The sequence below is a fragment of the Amphiura filiformis genome, chromosome 7, assembly GCF_039555335.1.
Source record: "Amphiura filiformis chromosome 7, Afil_fr2py, whole genome shotgun sequence".
Lineage (NCBI taxonomy): Eukaryota > Metazoa > Echinodermata > Ophiuroidea > Amphilepidida > Amphiuridae > Amphiura > Amphiura filiformis.
Window position 1 is genome coordinate 3,649,338 of NC_092634.1, and position 17,765 is coordinate 3,667,102.

General features: G+C 37.3%; 2 protein-coding genes across 3 annotated transcripts in view; one reads left to right on the top strand and one right to left on the bottom strand.

The window, feature by feature from the left end:
* Window positions 1-11,547, bottom strand: part of LOC140156635 (palmitoyltransferase ZDHHC14-like) — a 47,586-nt gene extending 36,039 nt beyond the window's left edge. For both annotated transcript variants that reach the window (XM_072179570.1, XM_072179571.1), the window contains exons 1-2: window positions 10,723-11,547; window positions 7,633-7,793 (exon numbers count right to left, since the gene is read on the bottom strand). In XM_072179570.1, the coding sequence (XP_072035671.1) occupies window positions 7,633-7,793; window positions 10,723-11,012 (451 nt within the window). In that variant the 5' untranslated portion in view covers window positions 11,013-11,547. The remainder of the gene's footprint in view (window positions 1-7,632; window positions 7,794-10,722) is intronic.
* Window positions 11,548-11,765: 218 nt separating this feature from the next.
* On the top strand, window positions 11,766-16,858 carry LOC140156637 (transmembrane protein 242-like). The gene is made up of 4 exons (XM_072179573.1): window positions 11,766-11,900; window positions 13,930-14,030; window positions 14,851-14,994; window positions 15,851-16,858. The coding sequence occupies exons 1-4, from the start codon at window positions 11,771-11,773 to the stop codon at window positions 15,962-15,964; spliced, it is 489 nt and encodes a 162-aa protein (XP_072035674.1). The 5' UTR covers window positions 11,766-11,770; the 3' UTR covers window positions 15,965-16,858.
* The last annotated feature ends 907 nt before the right edge of the window (window positions 16,859-17,765 follow it).

Below are 17,765 nucleotides of genomic sequence, written 5' to 3' on the forward strand. Positions count from 1 at the left end.
CAACCTTCCAATGACTCCTGGGTGACCCCGGATGACCCCAAAATGACCGCCCAAAAATTTGGCTCTAAATGTTGGCTGTGCCCACCAAGTTTCATGCCCATATAGTAGTTTTTACTAATTTGACCTCAGATGACCCCTGGTGACCCCAAAATGACCTTCCAAAAATTTGGCTCTAAATGTTGACTGTACCCACCAAGTTTCATGCCCATATGACAGTTTTACTAATTTGACCTCAGATGACCCCTGGATGACCTCAGATGACCCTGAAATGACCTTTCAAAAATTTGGTTCTGAATATTGACTGTACCCATTAAATTTCATGGCCATATGACAATTTTTACTAATTTGACCTCAGATGACCCCTGGGTGACCCTGGATGACCCCAAAATGACCTTCAAAAAATTTGGCTCTAAATGTTTACTGTACCTACCACGTTTCATGGCCATATGACTATTTTTGCTAACTTGACCTCAAATGACCCCTGCATGACCTCTGGAGACCTTGACCCACTAACCAATACAAAATTGTTCTGTCTGGGGTCAAGACGCACCCACCCACCAAGTTTGAGGAACGTGCGACCCCTAGTCTCCGAGAAAAGAGGTAAATAAGGAAAATGGGCCCTTGACCTCAAATGACCTTTTACCTCAGTAGATGACCTTGAACCTCACAAAAAAAAAGTAGCCAGAGTTTTTGACCATGACCCACCTATCCTGAAAATCTGAAGTTAATCCGCCCATCCATGCCCGAGATATAGCCTCCGGACGGAAGGAAGGACGGAAGCACAGACATTACAAAAACAGTATGCCTCTCGGTGGAGGCATAAAAACGAATAAAAACAGCAAATCTCTCAACACGCGATATTCAAAATTCCCGCGCCGAAAATGTCTAGAGCAATGACGTCCCAATAATTCAATGAAGCCTGACGACAAATAAGCACAAATAACCATGACGTCATTGTTTCTAGAACATTTCAGCTGGAATTTTGAATATCGCGTGTTGAGAGATTGCTGTTTTTATTTGTTTTATGGTTAATATGAGTTTGTTTTAAATAAAACCATGTGATTCGTGTTTGATAATTATTTTCCTAACATTAAGACACAATGTTGTGATTGCCGGACACTTCCTTTAACATTAAACTTACATCTAGCTATTACAACAGCAGAATTAATTTTAAGATCACATATGACTCATCTGGCTGTCAACCTTATATTTCCAGTATTCTATTACTGTATTTAAATATTATTTAAATTAAAATCAGTAAAAAATATTGAAAATCCATATAACTTGGCAGCTCTGTAATAATGATATATCACCTCTCCATGCATTTGTTCAACATCAGGCTATAAAACACAGAACTGAAACTGACCATTTATGAAAAAAGAGGAAAATGCTATAAAAAGAGGAAAACAGCGCAAAATCATGCTAGAAAAACAAACTCAAAATGTGTTTTTTTGGGGGGGGGCTGAAAATAACAAATAATGTGTAAATTTCTGGAATAAAAAAAGAGGAAATCAGGTAAAAAGAGGAAAAGTTTCAGGTCTGAAAACAAAAATTCTGCCCATCGAAAAATTGAAATGATCCAATTGATGTACCAATTTAAGGGTATACGATGTATTGTTGGTCAAAGCAGCCAAAAATAAAGTAATTCGCAGCATCTTGCGAATGGTAGTGAGCTTTAGCAAAATTTGCATTGCTCAATTCATAGCGAGCATGTAGAAGAATTCAAATATCACAAATACTTATGTAGGTTCTTGAGTTATAATGTTGTAAAGAGGGCTGAAACAACAACACTTTTGTAAAATGTACATATAGTAACTCATTAACAACAATAAATTAAGCAAGTTTTCAAAGTATATGATTTGTAGAATGAACTTTTGCAAAACACCAAAGTGTTATTTTTCAATAATATATTGATTCAGATAATGAAAATAGATTTTTTGGCTGCTTCGACCAACAATACCTCGTATACCCTTAACTACAAATATAGAATCACCAACTATGCACTATTCATGTGCAAGTATTCAGTATTCAGATTTGGCAATCAATTTGTACCACCAAGGAAAGTAAATCTAATCATCATCTTGCTTTGCATTCAATCTGGATGGGCTATTCCATTTGAATTCCATACACCCCCTGTGGAAGACATGACCTTATTCTTCCACACACATGTACATGTAGATGTAGGGAGTGTGAATTTCAAATGGAGTTAGTGGTTACCTGAAATCCTGAATGGGTGACTCCATTAGAAACCTACAACCCCTGTGTGGATTAGTAAGGTTAATGTGTTCCATAGGGGGTGTGGATTTTAAATGGAACAGCCTAATAGATGAAAGAGTTTAAAGGTGTGCAGTCTATAACTAGATTACTATGTAAATAATAATGGAGCAGGGGCATTAGGAATGCATTAAAGCAATTGTTATAGGGGTTCAAAACTAGTTCTAGACAGTAAATCTATGTTTTAAGCACTCAGCTCATATAAGCTGTATTCACATTGTCGGACGTACGTCAGACGAACTTGGTCAGGAGTAGCGGTAGGCGCTGCTAGGAGTAGTGGCAGTGTGAACGATGGTCAGCATAAGTTCTGCAAGGCCCACGCCCAACGATTAATTCCTGACAAGCAGCGTTGGAAATAGCTGGTGTCGCGTAGCAAAATGCTACACAATTTTATCAATTTGCTACGCAATTTTGGAGTTGAGTAGCATTTTTATGTCATAAACTTACTCACTGTAGTATGTGAATGAACCAAGAGAAAAGTAATGAAAGCAAATTTTGCTACGCATAAAAAAATGCTTAATTCCAACACTGCTGACAAGGCGAGCTAGCTGGCAATAGCCAAAACAAAAAAGTCCTATAAATGTACCTTATGAAACAAAGGTATGCCTGTGTCTTTCAATACACCTGTACAGTAACTAAATTTTGCCTAATAATGTCCAAATAAAATTATAATCTAAACTTCATTGGCTTAGGATTATGCCGGAGGATTATGATTTTGACTTCAGATACACTTTTTGTTTGTTTGTTTGTTTGTTTTATGTGTATTTACATTTCCAATTTTGATGTTCATTTTATTGTTTTAATAAGCACCCTAAAAGTAGCTGACATGTAAGCACCAGTGCCAGTGGCACAAATCAGGTAAAACATGGTATTACGGTTACCCAAAAATACCACAGAATACCACGATGAAAAATTATGCATGCGTGAATCCCAGGGTCTGCGATGACGCAATCACCGTAAGTGTTATGCTCACGGAATTGCTGCCCGGGCAGCCACAACCCGTGTAGCTACCGGTCTGTGATCTTGTGGTTGGCATGCGGGGGGTCAAAGGTTCAAATCCCGGGGGTGCCAAGTGACTTTTTTCTTCATCTTCTCTCCTTTTTCGTATCTACTGTAACTTCCGATATCAAAAAGCAGGGTTAAGTGTTAGGGTTAATAAAACATTCAATTACGGGCTGGGAAACAGATTACATAATTGGTATCATTGCTTTATTGTTTTAGCAGGGCCTAGACTTGAATTACACGCATCATAAACCTATTCACAGCAGCACATACAATTCCAGACTGTGGAACAGACTACATAATTGGTAGCATTGCTTTATTGTTTTAACAGGGCCTAGACTTGAATTACAGTCTTACACGCTGTTACACGCATCATAAACCTATTCACAGCAGCACATACAATTGATCACTTTTAAATCCTTTAGTCTGGATGATGTAGTCTGCATTTTCATCTGACATATTATGTATCCAACTCATCACTCATTCACTAGTAGTGTGCTGAGTATAGGTGTATGTGCACGTAGCTGCTGTACTTTCAACATTAAACATTAAAGAGACATTTGTATACCAGTTTTAGCATTCTCTCCCCCATAGGATGCCTTCAATATTCAGGGACTGTTTTTTGGAATTTCAAGGAGAGCATTAAATAGCTCTTCTCGCAGTCTTCTTGCTACATGTATCTCTCGGTCCATATGGAGCCTTCAAGGAAAGCAGCTGTTTAGAGCATTTATAATAGACTGTAAGGAGAGAATGGTCAACTAAGGATAGCTTAAAATCACTCTCCTGTATCAAATTTAAGGAGAGCAGTAGAGAGCAATAATTGCTCTTGCTCTCCTCAACAGGCAGTCACTGAATATTGTGTCTTAGCTCACTTCCATACATATTGCTTCAGTGCCAATCACATCTTTTCTTTCAAATCAGTACCATGGCAGTGATGCAGAAGTAAGGGATATAGGCATGCCATGGAAGGGGACTTCATGTATTTATATTCAGCCTTATTTTTGCCAAATTGTTGGAGGGTACTCAACTCAAAGTTATAGGGATGTGCGGCCAACACTCTGTGTGCACACAAACCAACCGCTTAAAATCGCCAAGGTTCAAAATCGCAGAGCACTGGTATGGTTCATTTACCCACAATGCAATGTGGAGTGCGAAAGTCTGCAATTCCTCTTCTCCGATCGGCACCAGATGAATTGACCTTCATTTCAAGCGCTATTAACCAATCAAGGGTCGTAGAGAATTTGATTGACAGTAACATCAAATGCAAACTAGTCTTTTTATCTCTCTTTCATTATAGTGAGATGATTCATCATGTTGCAAAGGATTCTGGGAATGTTACGATATCTTCTCTGCCGACTGACTACTGTATATGCTGAAATTTTCGCGGTGGTTTTATTTTCGCGAATTTTGCGGATTAATATGTGCCCGCGAAAATAATAACCCGCGAATATGTTGAAATGAAAAAATTCTTAAGTATCTTATTATATAAGTTGCCAACAACCGCAAATTTAGCACCTCGCGAAATTGTCAGGGATACTTGAAACCGCGAAAATATCTGTACGCGAAAATATTGGCGTATACAGTATCATGACAATTTCAGCTCTATAGGGAAAATGAGATAGGAACTGACAATTTGTTTGACGCTTCGATCAGAGTCTGTCCAAGTTGTACAGAATGTTTTGATTTATGGAAGCCACCCCTCAGTATCACTCTAAGCAATAAAACAAATGGCAGCTATTCTATCCTGTGGTAACAAAGGTGTCTCTAATAGCTGCCATATGTAAGAAAGCAATTTCAATACCTCGCAACTTCAACGCTGCCGAGGCCACCCTAGACCACCTCCAATTTTTTTCAAATTTTACACAGGGTGTTTTCTAGCCCAATGGAACATTTTGCCACTAAGTAGAAAAAATCTTCATGACATAAGTGACGTTTGATGCACCCTACCCAAGGGGTAAAATTTCCAAATGGCGTGCCAAAAATTACTTGCTCCCCTCTCAATGACAGGCCAAAATTGCTTGCCCCCCTCTCGGCCTGCTAAAAATTGCTTGCCCCTCCGCCTCGGCATGCCAAAAAATCTTGGCACCCCACCCCCCTCTTTGCACATGCCAAATTTTTGGGATCCCAATTTGCAAACCTTAAATGTTCTAGATATATGTTGGGAGAGCAGCGAGCAGGAAAATGAAAATTTGCATAAGCGTTCCTACTGTTTTTCTATGCCTTTTTTGAGCGTTTTATTTAAAAGGTGCCCCATGAATGTATGCCAAAAATTGCTTGCCCCCCCTTTGCATTGCCAAAATTTCCCCCCCCATTTTACCCTCCCACAAGGCTCAATGGCTCATACTTATTGCGCAGCCCCTAGGCCTACATAATATTATATGTACTGTGCAATAATTAGGGACTGAACAAACAGTCAGATATCTATTTATAAACACAATTTGATTTGGTGATCAATGCCTCATGACACAGCAAATTTGATTGTTTTGTGCACTGTACCATAGACAGTTTATGATTGTGGAATTTGTTACACTGGTAAATTTTACTGCTTTGTCAATAAAAATTTGAATTTGTAATTCTAACCCCTTTTTTTGGCATATATGTACACAAAAGGAACATTTTGCAGTACCGGTACATGTAGCTGCATGGAATGCAAAAAGAGGGAAAAAATAAATGAAACGTGACAATTTTCACTTTTACAGTACTTAGCACAAACGCACTTTACCCTAATTGCAAATTGTATGAAATTTTACCACAAATTTTTATTTTTGGCGTAGAGAAGGGTCTACATAAATGCATTATAATGTTTGGACTATGTGTGTAGTCTTGAGTATAGACCTCCCCTCCCACTCGGCTGACAAGTCACAGAAACCCACATAGACCTATTCAACCATTGCTTTGTATGTCACCTCCCCCCTGGCCCCCATGGGTAAAATCCACCCTGCAACAAATGCACTGATCATGCTGATAACTTATGGTGGTTTCTTTGATGTTTATCACTGTGTTTAAATAGCTAGTATATAATGAATCCCATGTGGCACATGGCATCACTTTCCATAGTTGGCAAACCACAGATCCAAACTCGGGGCATAACTTAGTCCCAAATTCTTGTATAGCAAAATTGCTATACAAGTTAAATACAATTTTGCATAGCAATTTTCTTTATGTACATATAGCAATTTCTTTGCACATTTATAATTTGTTTCATTTTCCAGTTTAGTGCACTAACAAGCTTACTTTAACACTGCACTCTACAATCACAATTTTTACAAACTTTGATATGATTGTTTTGATGAACTTCACATGTTTGCCGTGATCATTCGCCTCAACAATTTCCATGAATCGAACTTTGGATGATTCCATTTTCAATCGATGTCAAAAATGACAAATCTAACAGATTTCATGTGCAAAAGCTTGCAAAAATTTGTAATTTTTTCAGCATTACTTTACATCTTAGAATACAAAATAAAACCTGATATTGACTACAAACATGTGGCTTAATATTTTTACAAACCTCCGACCACCACAGCTGATTTTCATATGAAATTTCACATGGCTGCTACACTATAATTTTGGTATACATTGTAGACCTAGATGAATTTTTGATTTTTGATGCTTCACTTATAAAGTACATGTTTTAACTGTATAAAGAAGTTAACCACATGATATAATAATAGCTTTTAAACAATAACATGTTATACACCCCTCATAACTTAATAATTTAGGCATAGTCCTACATGAATTTTCATTGATAATTAATTTACTGTCCTAAGCATGTCAAAAAGACTTGGTCAAGTCTATGACAATTTAAGCATTTTTGCAGTTTTAAAAGCAAAGTTTGTTTCTTTGATAACGAATCTTCTATTTTTTTGTGTGAACATACATGTAGTCATGTGTCATGTGTACTTGGTTTGGTTTACATTACCCACAAAATACTGGTGACAAATTAATCAATAATGAAAGATGGGTTGATAGAAATAAACATTTTGCAAAATCTGGATGTGCCCTCATTGGGGTACATGCCGTCACAATCGACCCATGTTGGCCATGAGTGCACTATCAAATCAGTACCGTACAGAAACTTGAAATGGGAGAACTGTACATTATGTGAAGCATAAGATATCTTTTCTGGTTCCAGACTATAGAGGCCGTCAGCCTTCTGCGGGATCCGCCATCTTGTGGGTACTGCCATTCTGTATTAGACATTACGCCCCCGATTATGCGGAAGTCGCAGCACATGACGCACCTCTTCAGTCAAGCATCAACGCAGTGATCATGTAGCAACAAGGCACTCCGTACCCACAAGATGGAGGAGGTGACGTCACAATGACTACCTCTATTTGCTCTACTAAACCTTACCTATTTGTCGTTCCAAGTCAGCAGCTTCATCAGCAGTAGCTCGAGGTATGATTCCAGGATCACTAAAACTACATCTAAGAAGTGCTGCCATAGTGAATAAAAACATCACAGCCCCTACTACTGGTATGGCCGCTGAAAGTTTCCTGGCTAAATAGGGTGAACTGTAAAATACAATCAAAGGTACAGGTGCACATTATTATGTTATGTAGGAAAAATAACACACAGAATGCAAAATTAAAGGGGCATTTTGTGATCCAAAGCCTCATCCTCCCCACTTTCCTGAATAAAGAGGGTGAGATTTTTATACCATCAGAAACCCCTGGCTACAAAATGTTTGTGTGCAAAAAATTTCTTGCAAATTTATTCGCTAGCAAAAATATTGTCATATAATAATTTATGTCCTGTATAACAATAACAAAAAACTTAACAAAAATTGACCAAATTTATTTAATTCCTAATGATTCTACAACTTTTGGATACAATGTGCAATACGTCCTCTATGATAACATTTTATCTTTTGCTAAAAAATTTATCTTCAAGCAGGGACTGCCTTTTGAGGAGAGCGAGAGCAATCGCTCTCTACTGCTCTCCTTAAATCTGATATAGCCCACAATTATAGCCCACAGCAAAAGCACATGTCAAAATTTTGTTATTATAATATATCGTGCTGTTGGTGGATGTCAACAAAAAGTTAACAAACCTATTATAGTGCAGTATGCACAGAAGGGAATCTCACTCACTCATTGCTTATCAACTGAACATTGGAAATTTTGTTTTGGAAAGGACCCGGGACGTGGATACTTTTGCTAGAATCGGTCAAGGGTCATGTCACAGGAAAATACCCAGAAGGTTGACTCGCTAATCTTTGACAAAATCCGGATGTACATTGTAGTAAACTACAAACTTCATTCATAAAAGTGCATGTACATGTACATTTGGGCCATTCGGCAAAAACATACCAAAATCAGCCAAGACAATGACATCATTCAGTCATGAATATTAAATCACCATTTTGCAACGATCTGAGTGGACATTACGACGTAAGACGCAGGGTCCGCAAAAGCAATTTTATTTGTGTAGCAAAATTGCTCAACAAATTTGGGAGCAAATGCTTATGAATGGTACAAAATTGACATTCCAAAATTGTGTAGCAAATGACGAAAATTGTGTAGCCTTTTGCTACTGCTACACACTTATTGCAGACACTGGTAACACCTAACACAACCATATTTTTGTTACTTTTTAGCCCGATTGTAGTTGATTTGAAACATTTATCTAGGTGTGCGATTATAATCACACTTCTCAGCACCACTGCGATCCCACTTGCCTCAAACCTCAGTCCCTGAAAAATAAAAAAAGTTCATACATTTACACGGTTAACAGACCGGGTTGTGGTCTGTTTAAACGGTCAGACAAATAACCGTTAATTCACACCCCTAGTTCCAGTTTTTGCACTTGATACAGTAGTGCTGGAATGCAAATTGCCCCTGGTTCCAGTCTGCTTATTTCCAGGCTTGGCGAGACAATATATTTAGTTCCTAGTTGTAATACGGTACCGGTACTCAGAACACTCACTAAATTGTTGAAATGATTGAATATATCTTTTCACGTTAAAATCAATTTCCCAAGCCATTAAAGTTAATCAAAATAAATGGTTATTTTTCAGTAAATGTCAGACAAAAACCATAATGCTTGACAATTTTAACAGCCTTCAACTTGGCCCATGAGCTTTTTTTTTGGATCAACTTTTCAAAGTAATATAGAATTTCGCAAATTATGGAGGATTTTTCACAACTGAACTCTCTAACGCACATCATCAGGGCTATTCCCCCGCTATCTACATACATTATTATAAATCATAGTTTTGTCAGAATTTCAATTTTGATCTTAGAACCATTTTTCACTTCAGATTGAAAAATTTTCAAAATCAAATGTTTACATGGATGAATGATTCTGCAAGCCGTACATGTAGTATAAATTATTATTATTATACTAGATCCTGTGCCATATACTGGGGTACACAAAAAGGTGGCTTTGTTACATTTTGATGTGCAGTTTGGATTTCAAAACACTGTCTCTTGAGTATTCCTTCACTTAGAAGATTCAATTAGGTCTTAAATTGAGGCTAATTTATTCTATATTACTCATGTTTTTATCCTGTTTTCAAATATTTTTCAATTATTTTCTTATGACGTTTGGCATGAAATGTGCCAAGGGTGGCTGAGGATTAGGGGGAGGAGGATTAGGGGAGGGATTAATATTGTAAATTTGATTTAAAACCCCCTTTAAAAATTTGAATCTGGTAAAAAAATGTCTAAATGAACTCCCAGACATCTAAACCAAGTGAATAAATACAAAAGTTCATTTAAAAGACCAATACTTGCTCAGAATGATTGTAAATGTGGAAAAAAGAGGTGGGGTTACATCCTCCCTACTTTGTGATGTTTTTGCCCGCACTCTCTCATTTTTTAACCGATTTCCATAAAAAAGGTGTCAAAATGCTCAGAAGGATGAACCACTTCAAATGAGATGTGTAGGTAAAATGTATGAACCATTTCATTTTTTTACTATGTAACACAAAGGTACCGTACCCCAGGTTGTGACACAGGACCACTACTGAGTTGAAGTGAAAAAGGGTGAAATCAAAACGGAAATTCTGACAACTATAAGACCCATACGATGTGCCTTACAGAGGCGAGAAAAATCTTTCTTTAGCGAACTGTTTAGCGAAGTTCAGGGCTATAAAAATCAAAAATCTTACACTAAATAGACACATTTTCATGTCTAATTTTAACACCATAATTTTTTTAAATGTACCGTATAGCAAAAGCACTATGGTTTTATCTGTCATTACTGAAAAAAAATTGCTTTTTATTTGACCGAGAAAATTAATTTCATTGAACTTGAAGTAAAATTAAAGGTGCATCTCAGAATTTAAGCGTTGGTTTTAACATGTATCGACCAACATCCAGCACGACTGTGCATAACAATAGAGGGTGGTCAGTAGCATTCTGAGTGTGTACCAGCACTGCAGGACACTATTTCAATTTTTCATGTACCATAATTTTACTTTTTTTTATCAAAACTTACTCAAAAGCAAAAAATAATGTTATAGTGACAACCAGCAAAAACAAAGTCAGATAAAAGACGCCTTTCTGGCGTGCCATTACGATGCGGCCATCGCAATAGAAATGTATCCTTCCTGGAAACACCTGCCATTTCTTCTTGGGCATGATCACCTCACTCCCTCCCCGCCCTTGAGAGTTTGACGCCGAGGTATCCAGTTCTAATTGTGAATATCGGCCACCACTTGATGAAGAAGTCAAACTTGTGCTTGGTGAGTTTAATCCAGACCTGCTTGTTCCACTCGGAGACACCATAGGAAACAAGGTGACAAATTAGATTTCCAAACTGATTGTTGCTGGCCACAATTGCAGCTGCATAACTTTATTTTCATTCATGCATTCCAACAAACACAAACTTCACCAGTTTTAACTTTTTGTCAATTTATGACTGAGCCAAATTTTTGGTGACTGATTTACGTCTAGAAATAGAACACTTTCGTCTGTTCTATTATTCCATGTGCATGTTATACTTCCAGTGATCAATTTATTGCCTGCAGTGATATTGGTCAATCAGATGACAATGACATGTTTTGATCTGTATCAAAATTGTGCAGCATTGCCATTGGCATGATTGGATTGCTTCCGTGACAGCGTAGACTTAGTTACCGTACGTAAATAAAACACAACAGTCAGCCATTAATATCAGTGTGATTCCAACGACAAGATGACAAATATAAAAATACTTTTCTTCTCCTTCCAAATAGTATCTTATATGAAGGATATGTCACATCATTTTGGTCAAAAACATGACATTTTCAACACTTCGTCGACACGGTATACACCCTTGTTGTATCACGGCAGAGCAACTAATGAATCTGCGCATGCGCAAAAATGATTAGGGCGAAATTTTATTCCAAATTTTACCTATTTGCCAAATTAGCACCAAGTATATTTGATATTGTATTCAACAAATCACAAAAATTAATATTTTACAGTTTTAAGGAGCCTTGATCACATTTAATAATTAGTATTTTCTCATTTTCGGTAAAAGGTCAAAGGTTGAATCATTCAAAATGGCGACGCCCATGGATGAAAAAGCGTCTGCATCTGCATCTAAACTTTCCAGTTCGCTTCAAGAGAAAGATACAGATCAAAGTAACAACGATTTCAAGAAGGGCGCAGACCGAATATTCATATTGCGTGGTAAATATGTGCTTCTTTACTTGTGTTTCGTAGTGCTAGCAAGTAGCAAGCTAGCACTGCTGTGCAGAAGTTTGCAAATTTTGCATGTGTCTGTAGACTCTGACTCTGTCTCTGTGATGTGCATGTGTGGACTGATGTCATGGATCATCATGTGTTGTGAAAGCTTAAAAATATATAGGCAGCTTGGTACTTGGAAGTTGGACTTGGTAGTTGCCGCTTGCCGCTCTCTGAAGATGATTTTACTTCACTGCGCAGTCTCACCAGAAACTCTAGCGCATAGTGGTGACCAGCGGCAAGCCAATAATCGATATATCGATCAATCCACCGCTTTGCCGCAGCGGCAGGCAGCACCGCTGAGAGTTGAATCCAAGTCAACTCGGAGCGGTGCCTCTATGCCGTATGAGAACATAATACGTTTTTGGAGCGGTGCAGCTGCTGAGCGGCAAAAGTGGCTTTCAGAGTCATGCCGCTAGTAGCCACAACTCGGCTTTGTATCGCTCCACTTGCATCTGCTCAGCGGCAAGTGGCAGAAAGTATGAAACCAGCATAAGAGGGGTTGAGTTTGGTATAGGTACTCCAAATCTTTTGAAAGAGAAAGTAAGTGCGATTGGATCTTCTTATTCAATCGCCCACACTCCTCTGCTTAAAGCAGGAACTAAGCAAATTGGGTTTTTAATGGGCAAAAAGCCCCCCGAACCCTGCCACACTATTATCATCTCGGAAGAAGGTGAAGGTGTGGCATCTAAAAAGTATGTCTAAGGTATGTCATGTAAAAAAGTTGTTCAAAATGAAAATGACAATTTTGACAAAAAACAGAAATTTGGTGCAGGCAATATCGTAATTGGAAACTTCCATTTCATTTCCATTAGCCTAATGAGTAGGGCACACTGACATCGCCTGATAAAAAGGCCAAAAAAAAAATTGTTTGTTTGTCCATAGAGGCTTATGAAACAGTTGGGTCGGTAGGTCGGATTTTTTTTTTTTTTTTTTTTTTTTTACAGATATTGCACTTGAAACTGATAATTTGAAGACTGGTAAAGAAGTCAAAACACACAGCACTTTACTGGTTTAACTCTTGAGATGGTTCTGCATGTTATACTGTTCATTTTCTTTACATTTTCTTTCTTTAAATTTATACTAACCACTGTTTTACTAGTACAGTCAAAGCAAATTAAAAAAAAAAAAAAAAAGACACGGTCGGGGCCAGAGTACACGGTCGGTCGGTTTTGGACAAAGAAACAATTTTATTTTTTTGGCCTTACTTGGTACACCAGAGATACTAAAATCAATACCCAGGATCGATGTACATGTGAATGTGCTATTTTGATATTCAGACGAAAATCTTTGGATACTGGGGTAGAAAATGATGAATATCTCCCATAAATGATTTCGTCTAAAGAAACCAGATGTGGTTCCTTGCACTTGAATATATGTGTTGAACAGATATGATAGTCGTTAGCTTAATGCGTCTTGAGAAAGAAGCTTGCGTCTTGAACTCAAAAACTGACAATAATTCTGATTTTATATGTGCCGAATTATATAGCGCAGTGTATAGGCCAATCGTGGGTAGTCTAAAAGCATATGACCTATGGCGTACCATGCTCGACTCACACACAGTGAGGTCAGTCACCGGGAAATTTTCAGTAGCCTTAGTCAGATGTCCTTTGGCCCATTATGCGTCTCAAAACTATTAAACAGGTCGGAACAAAATGGCCATGAGTGGTGGTAGATTCAACCTACCATGGCGATTTCTGCCATGGTGCAACTTGCTAGACTTGAATCCAGTCCTCATTTACAGAGTTTAGGGTTAGGGTAGGGCAATCTTGTAATAAGACTAGTAGAGTTGCACCCTATGTAATTGCTCTTTGATACATCATGTACACTGAGTATTTCAATGGAGCTCCAATGACAAAAGTTGGGCTGGGATTTTGTGATTTACAATCTTCCCAGCTCTGGTACTGTGTATTGTAAACTATCCCATACCTTTTATTGGCAAACCTAATGAACTTATGTTTTTTGATCCATTCAGGTTCTGTATTCTTGATTGGCGTAGCAGGTCTTGGAATGTTGTCTGGTTTTGGGTTAACTATTGCCAGAGCAAAAAGAAGAAGTCCAACTCAGTTTGCCAAGGTCTGTATAATTAGCTTTGTATTTCCCACAAGAGCAGAGTGGTAACAAAGAGGGGGGGGGGGCATCTTTGTCCACCCCATCAGAACAAAAAAAAAAATACTACTATTTGGGGCAAAATATGTCAAAGTTTAGGAAATGCTCTGATTTCCCCTCCCCCTGATTATACAATCATTTTCAAAATAACAGTAGCTATCTTGACACTTTTTGTAACTATCCGTTTATATCTCAAAGTTAGATAATTTTCCCTCATTAGCCAAGGCTCTCTCCAGGGCAGGGTCTATTAAGGTTTGCCCATCATTTGAATAAAATTACCTGTCATAATTTGACCTTTAAAACATTTCCAAACTTATACACCCCATTGGTGGTTCATACATTTCAATATATGAAGCTATGGCCTTGTTTTGTAAAGCTGGTCTACTAAAAAGGTCAATAGCCTTTCCCTCCCAACACCTACAATGTAGCATCTGTCAAAGCCATTAAATTTGCCAAGCTAAGACACTGCTCCAGATAAACCTGAAGACATTTTAATAACAAACAGAAAAACAGTCTCAAGATATCATGTTCATTATTGTTGCAATGTAGAACAATCAAACTTCCTGAAAATTGTTGTTATTTCAAAATTGCTCAACCAAATCAGCCACATTTTTTACGAATACGGTACACCAAAATATCTCTAGAGCTTTAAACAACAGGGGACAAAAATATCGATACATGTTTTAGCTGCATCTTGAAATTAATTTGTAATAATATTTGACACATTTTATGTGGTCGCGTCACAAAAATTAACCAATATTTTCTCTGTATATTTTTTGAATTACAGGGCGTACTACCAGATCCATCTGCAGACCTTCATGAGAGTGGTGCAGCATTAGCTCTTAAGGCCCTCGGCTGGGGCTCACTATTTGCTGTATCTGGTGTAGGAGTATTAATTTATGGTGCTTGCAAACTTATAGGTGTTCACAATGTAAGTAATGTTCACAATATTACTATATACCAATTTAATGTTTTGCATGCTAGCCGTATAGGCTTCAACATAAAAAGTCCAGTTTTGAGACATGTTCTCAAAATATCAAGAGCTATCTCAAAAACTACTGAACCAATACTTAGGTTTGTACTCATTTTTATGCATGTTTCATGCTGATTCCAAATATGGTCATGAAAATGTACAAATCTGAAATTTTTTGAATATTTAAAGAAAATTTTGAACTTGTCGTCTGCAGTTGACACCTGTGTGGAGAAGATTAAGAGCTCCCCAAAAGCTCCCAGCAACCATAATTATTTGAAATACACGATATATGATCGTGGTTCGATCATGTACAACTGTTGAAAGCTGTGTTTATTCAATTGAAGGGGATTAAGCTTAAAAGTGCTAATAAAACCTCTATTTTTATTGGTTACTCAGATGACTATATCATGTAATTAACCAATGAGGGGCACTGTAAGAAAGGCAGTGCCCATGAGGTTAATAGAGGTACACTAATTTGCCCTCCATCTGAATGCACAAAACAAGTTAAACCAGGGTTAACTTTAGACCTGGTCTAACTATAAAGATTAGTCCTATGGAGAAGGAACTCTTTGGTATTTACATACCTTATTCTTTATTATTTTAGATCCTGTTATGAGCAAATACATGTAGCTTAATATTTGATGGTTGCTATTTAACTTTTGGACTTTCTTAGGAGTAAAGGAGGAGAAGAAAAGAGTAAAGGGATCCCTCCCAAAGTCTAACATCCCTAACTTGTTTTGTGCATACGGACCATAAGTCTAACATTTTCAGGCAAATTAACTCAATTCATATCTTTTCTTCATGTACATTGTAGGTACAGGAATTTAAGGAACGGTTTCAGTCAGTAGCGCCAGCAATAAAAAGGAAAGAGGCCGATGGAGAGGATGTAATAGCAGAGTTAAAATCAGATATACTAGGGGACAGGTGATACAGGTATAATGAAAACTGAACTCAGTCAGTAGCACCAGCAAATAAAAGGAAAGAGACCTATGGAGAGGGTGTAATAGCAGATGTGATAGAAACTGAACTTTTTAAAAAGATGTCAAGTGTCTTATGAATACATCCAGGATCATCAGATGAACCTATACTAGCCAAGTTAAAGTTGGATATATTCCGATTGCACTTATAAAAAAACTAGTTAAAATATTGGTCAAAGTTAATCTTTGGATTTGAATTTTCAATATTTCACACTTAGAGGAGGGAAAGGGGATCAGCCTCCTAAAGAAAGGACTATAGAATGTCATTAACCGTTTGGTTTATTCCCATAAAGTGACATGATATAGAAATGTGGGAACTGAACTTAACATAGTCAAGTTAAAATCAGACTGACTTGGTGAAAGTGAGAGGTGATTAGGGCAATTGAATGCATCTATGAATTATGTTAATACATGTGCATAAAAAGCAGTTATATTTGGTGCAATTGACTGGTTGATTGTGTTAGAAACTGAAATGCTATGTCTTATTAGTGTACTTCGGTTATATCTATAAATGCGCTTAAGAGATGGAGCCTGTTCCACTCGGCCACCATGCTCACTTCTGTAGGGTGAGGACTTAAAAGACTGCTACAGAACCATGGATAGCAGGGGGGGGGAATGTTTAACCCCCCTTAAAATGGATGTACTTTGTCAAATACATGTCATACTTTGTCAAACAAATGTGTCATTTTGGTCCACATCATATGACACTTAAAAATACCCGTTTTACACAGTGGTAGAAATATAAAGCCAAAATTTTCAAAGGCCTTTTAGGCCCAGTGATCTAAAAATAATAATATATAGGTCATCTTTAATTAGCTATTGTAGAGAAAACATATTCTTTTATAGCTAGCATTTATATGTTATCTTCAGTAGATAGCATTCATGTGTGTTATTTTCAGTAGATAGCATTCATGTGTGTTATTTTCAGTAGATAGCATTCATGTGTGTTATCTTCAGTAGATAGCATTCATGTGTGCTATCTTCAGTAGATAGCATTCATGTGTGTTATCTTCAGTAGATAGCATTCATGTGTGTTATCTTTAGTAGATAACATTCATGTGTGTTATCTTCAGTAGATAGCATTCATGTGTGTTATCTTTAGTAGATAACATTCATGTGTGTTATCTTCAGTAGATAGCATTCATGTGTGCTATCTTCAGTAGATAGCATTCATGTGTGTTATCTTCAGTAGATAGCATTCATGTGTGTTATCTTCAGTAGATAGCATTCATGTGTGCTATCTTCAGTAGATAGCATTCATGTGTGTTATCTTCAGTAGATAGCATTTATGTGTGTTATCTTCAGTAGATAGCATTTATGTGTGTTATCTTCAGTAGATAGCATTCATATGTGTTATCTTCAGTAGATAGCATTCATGTGTGTTATCTTCAGTAGATAGCATTTATGTGTGTTATCTTCAGTAGATAGCATTCATGTGTGCTATCTTCAGTAGATAGCATTCATGTGTTTTATCTTCAGTAGATAGCATTCATATGTGTTATCTTCAGTAGATAGCATTCATGTGTGTTATCTTCAGTAGATAACATTCATGTGTGTTATCTTCAGTAGATAGCATTCATGTGTGCTATCTTCAGTAGATAGCATTCATGTGTGTTATCTTCAGTAGATAGCATTCATGTGTGTTATCTTCAGTAGATAGCATTCATGTGTGCTATCTTCAGTAGATAGCATTCATGTGTGTTATCTTCAGTAGATAGCATTTATGTGTGCAGTAGATAGCATTCATGTGTG

Bases quoted from the DNA above. Each gene is read 5' to 3' on its own strand.
- LOC140156637 (XM_072179573.1), top strand. From the start codon at position 11,771: ATGGCGACGCCCATGGATGAAAAAGCGTCTGCATCTGCATCTAAACTT. The intron at 11,901-13,929 runs GTAAATATGTGC...TGATCCATTCAG, and splicing joins CCGAATATTCATATTGCGTG to GTTCTGTATTCTTGATTGGC. The intron at 14,031-14,850 runs GTCTGTATAATT...TTTGAATTACAG, and splicing joins GTCCAACTCAGTTTGCCAAG to GGCGTACTACCAGATCCATC.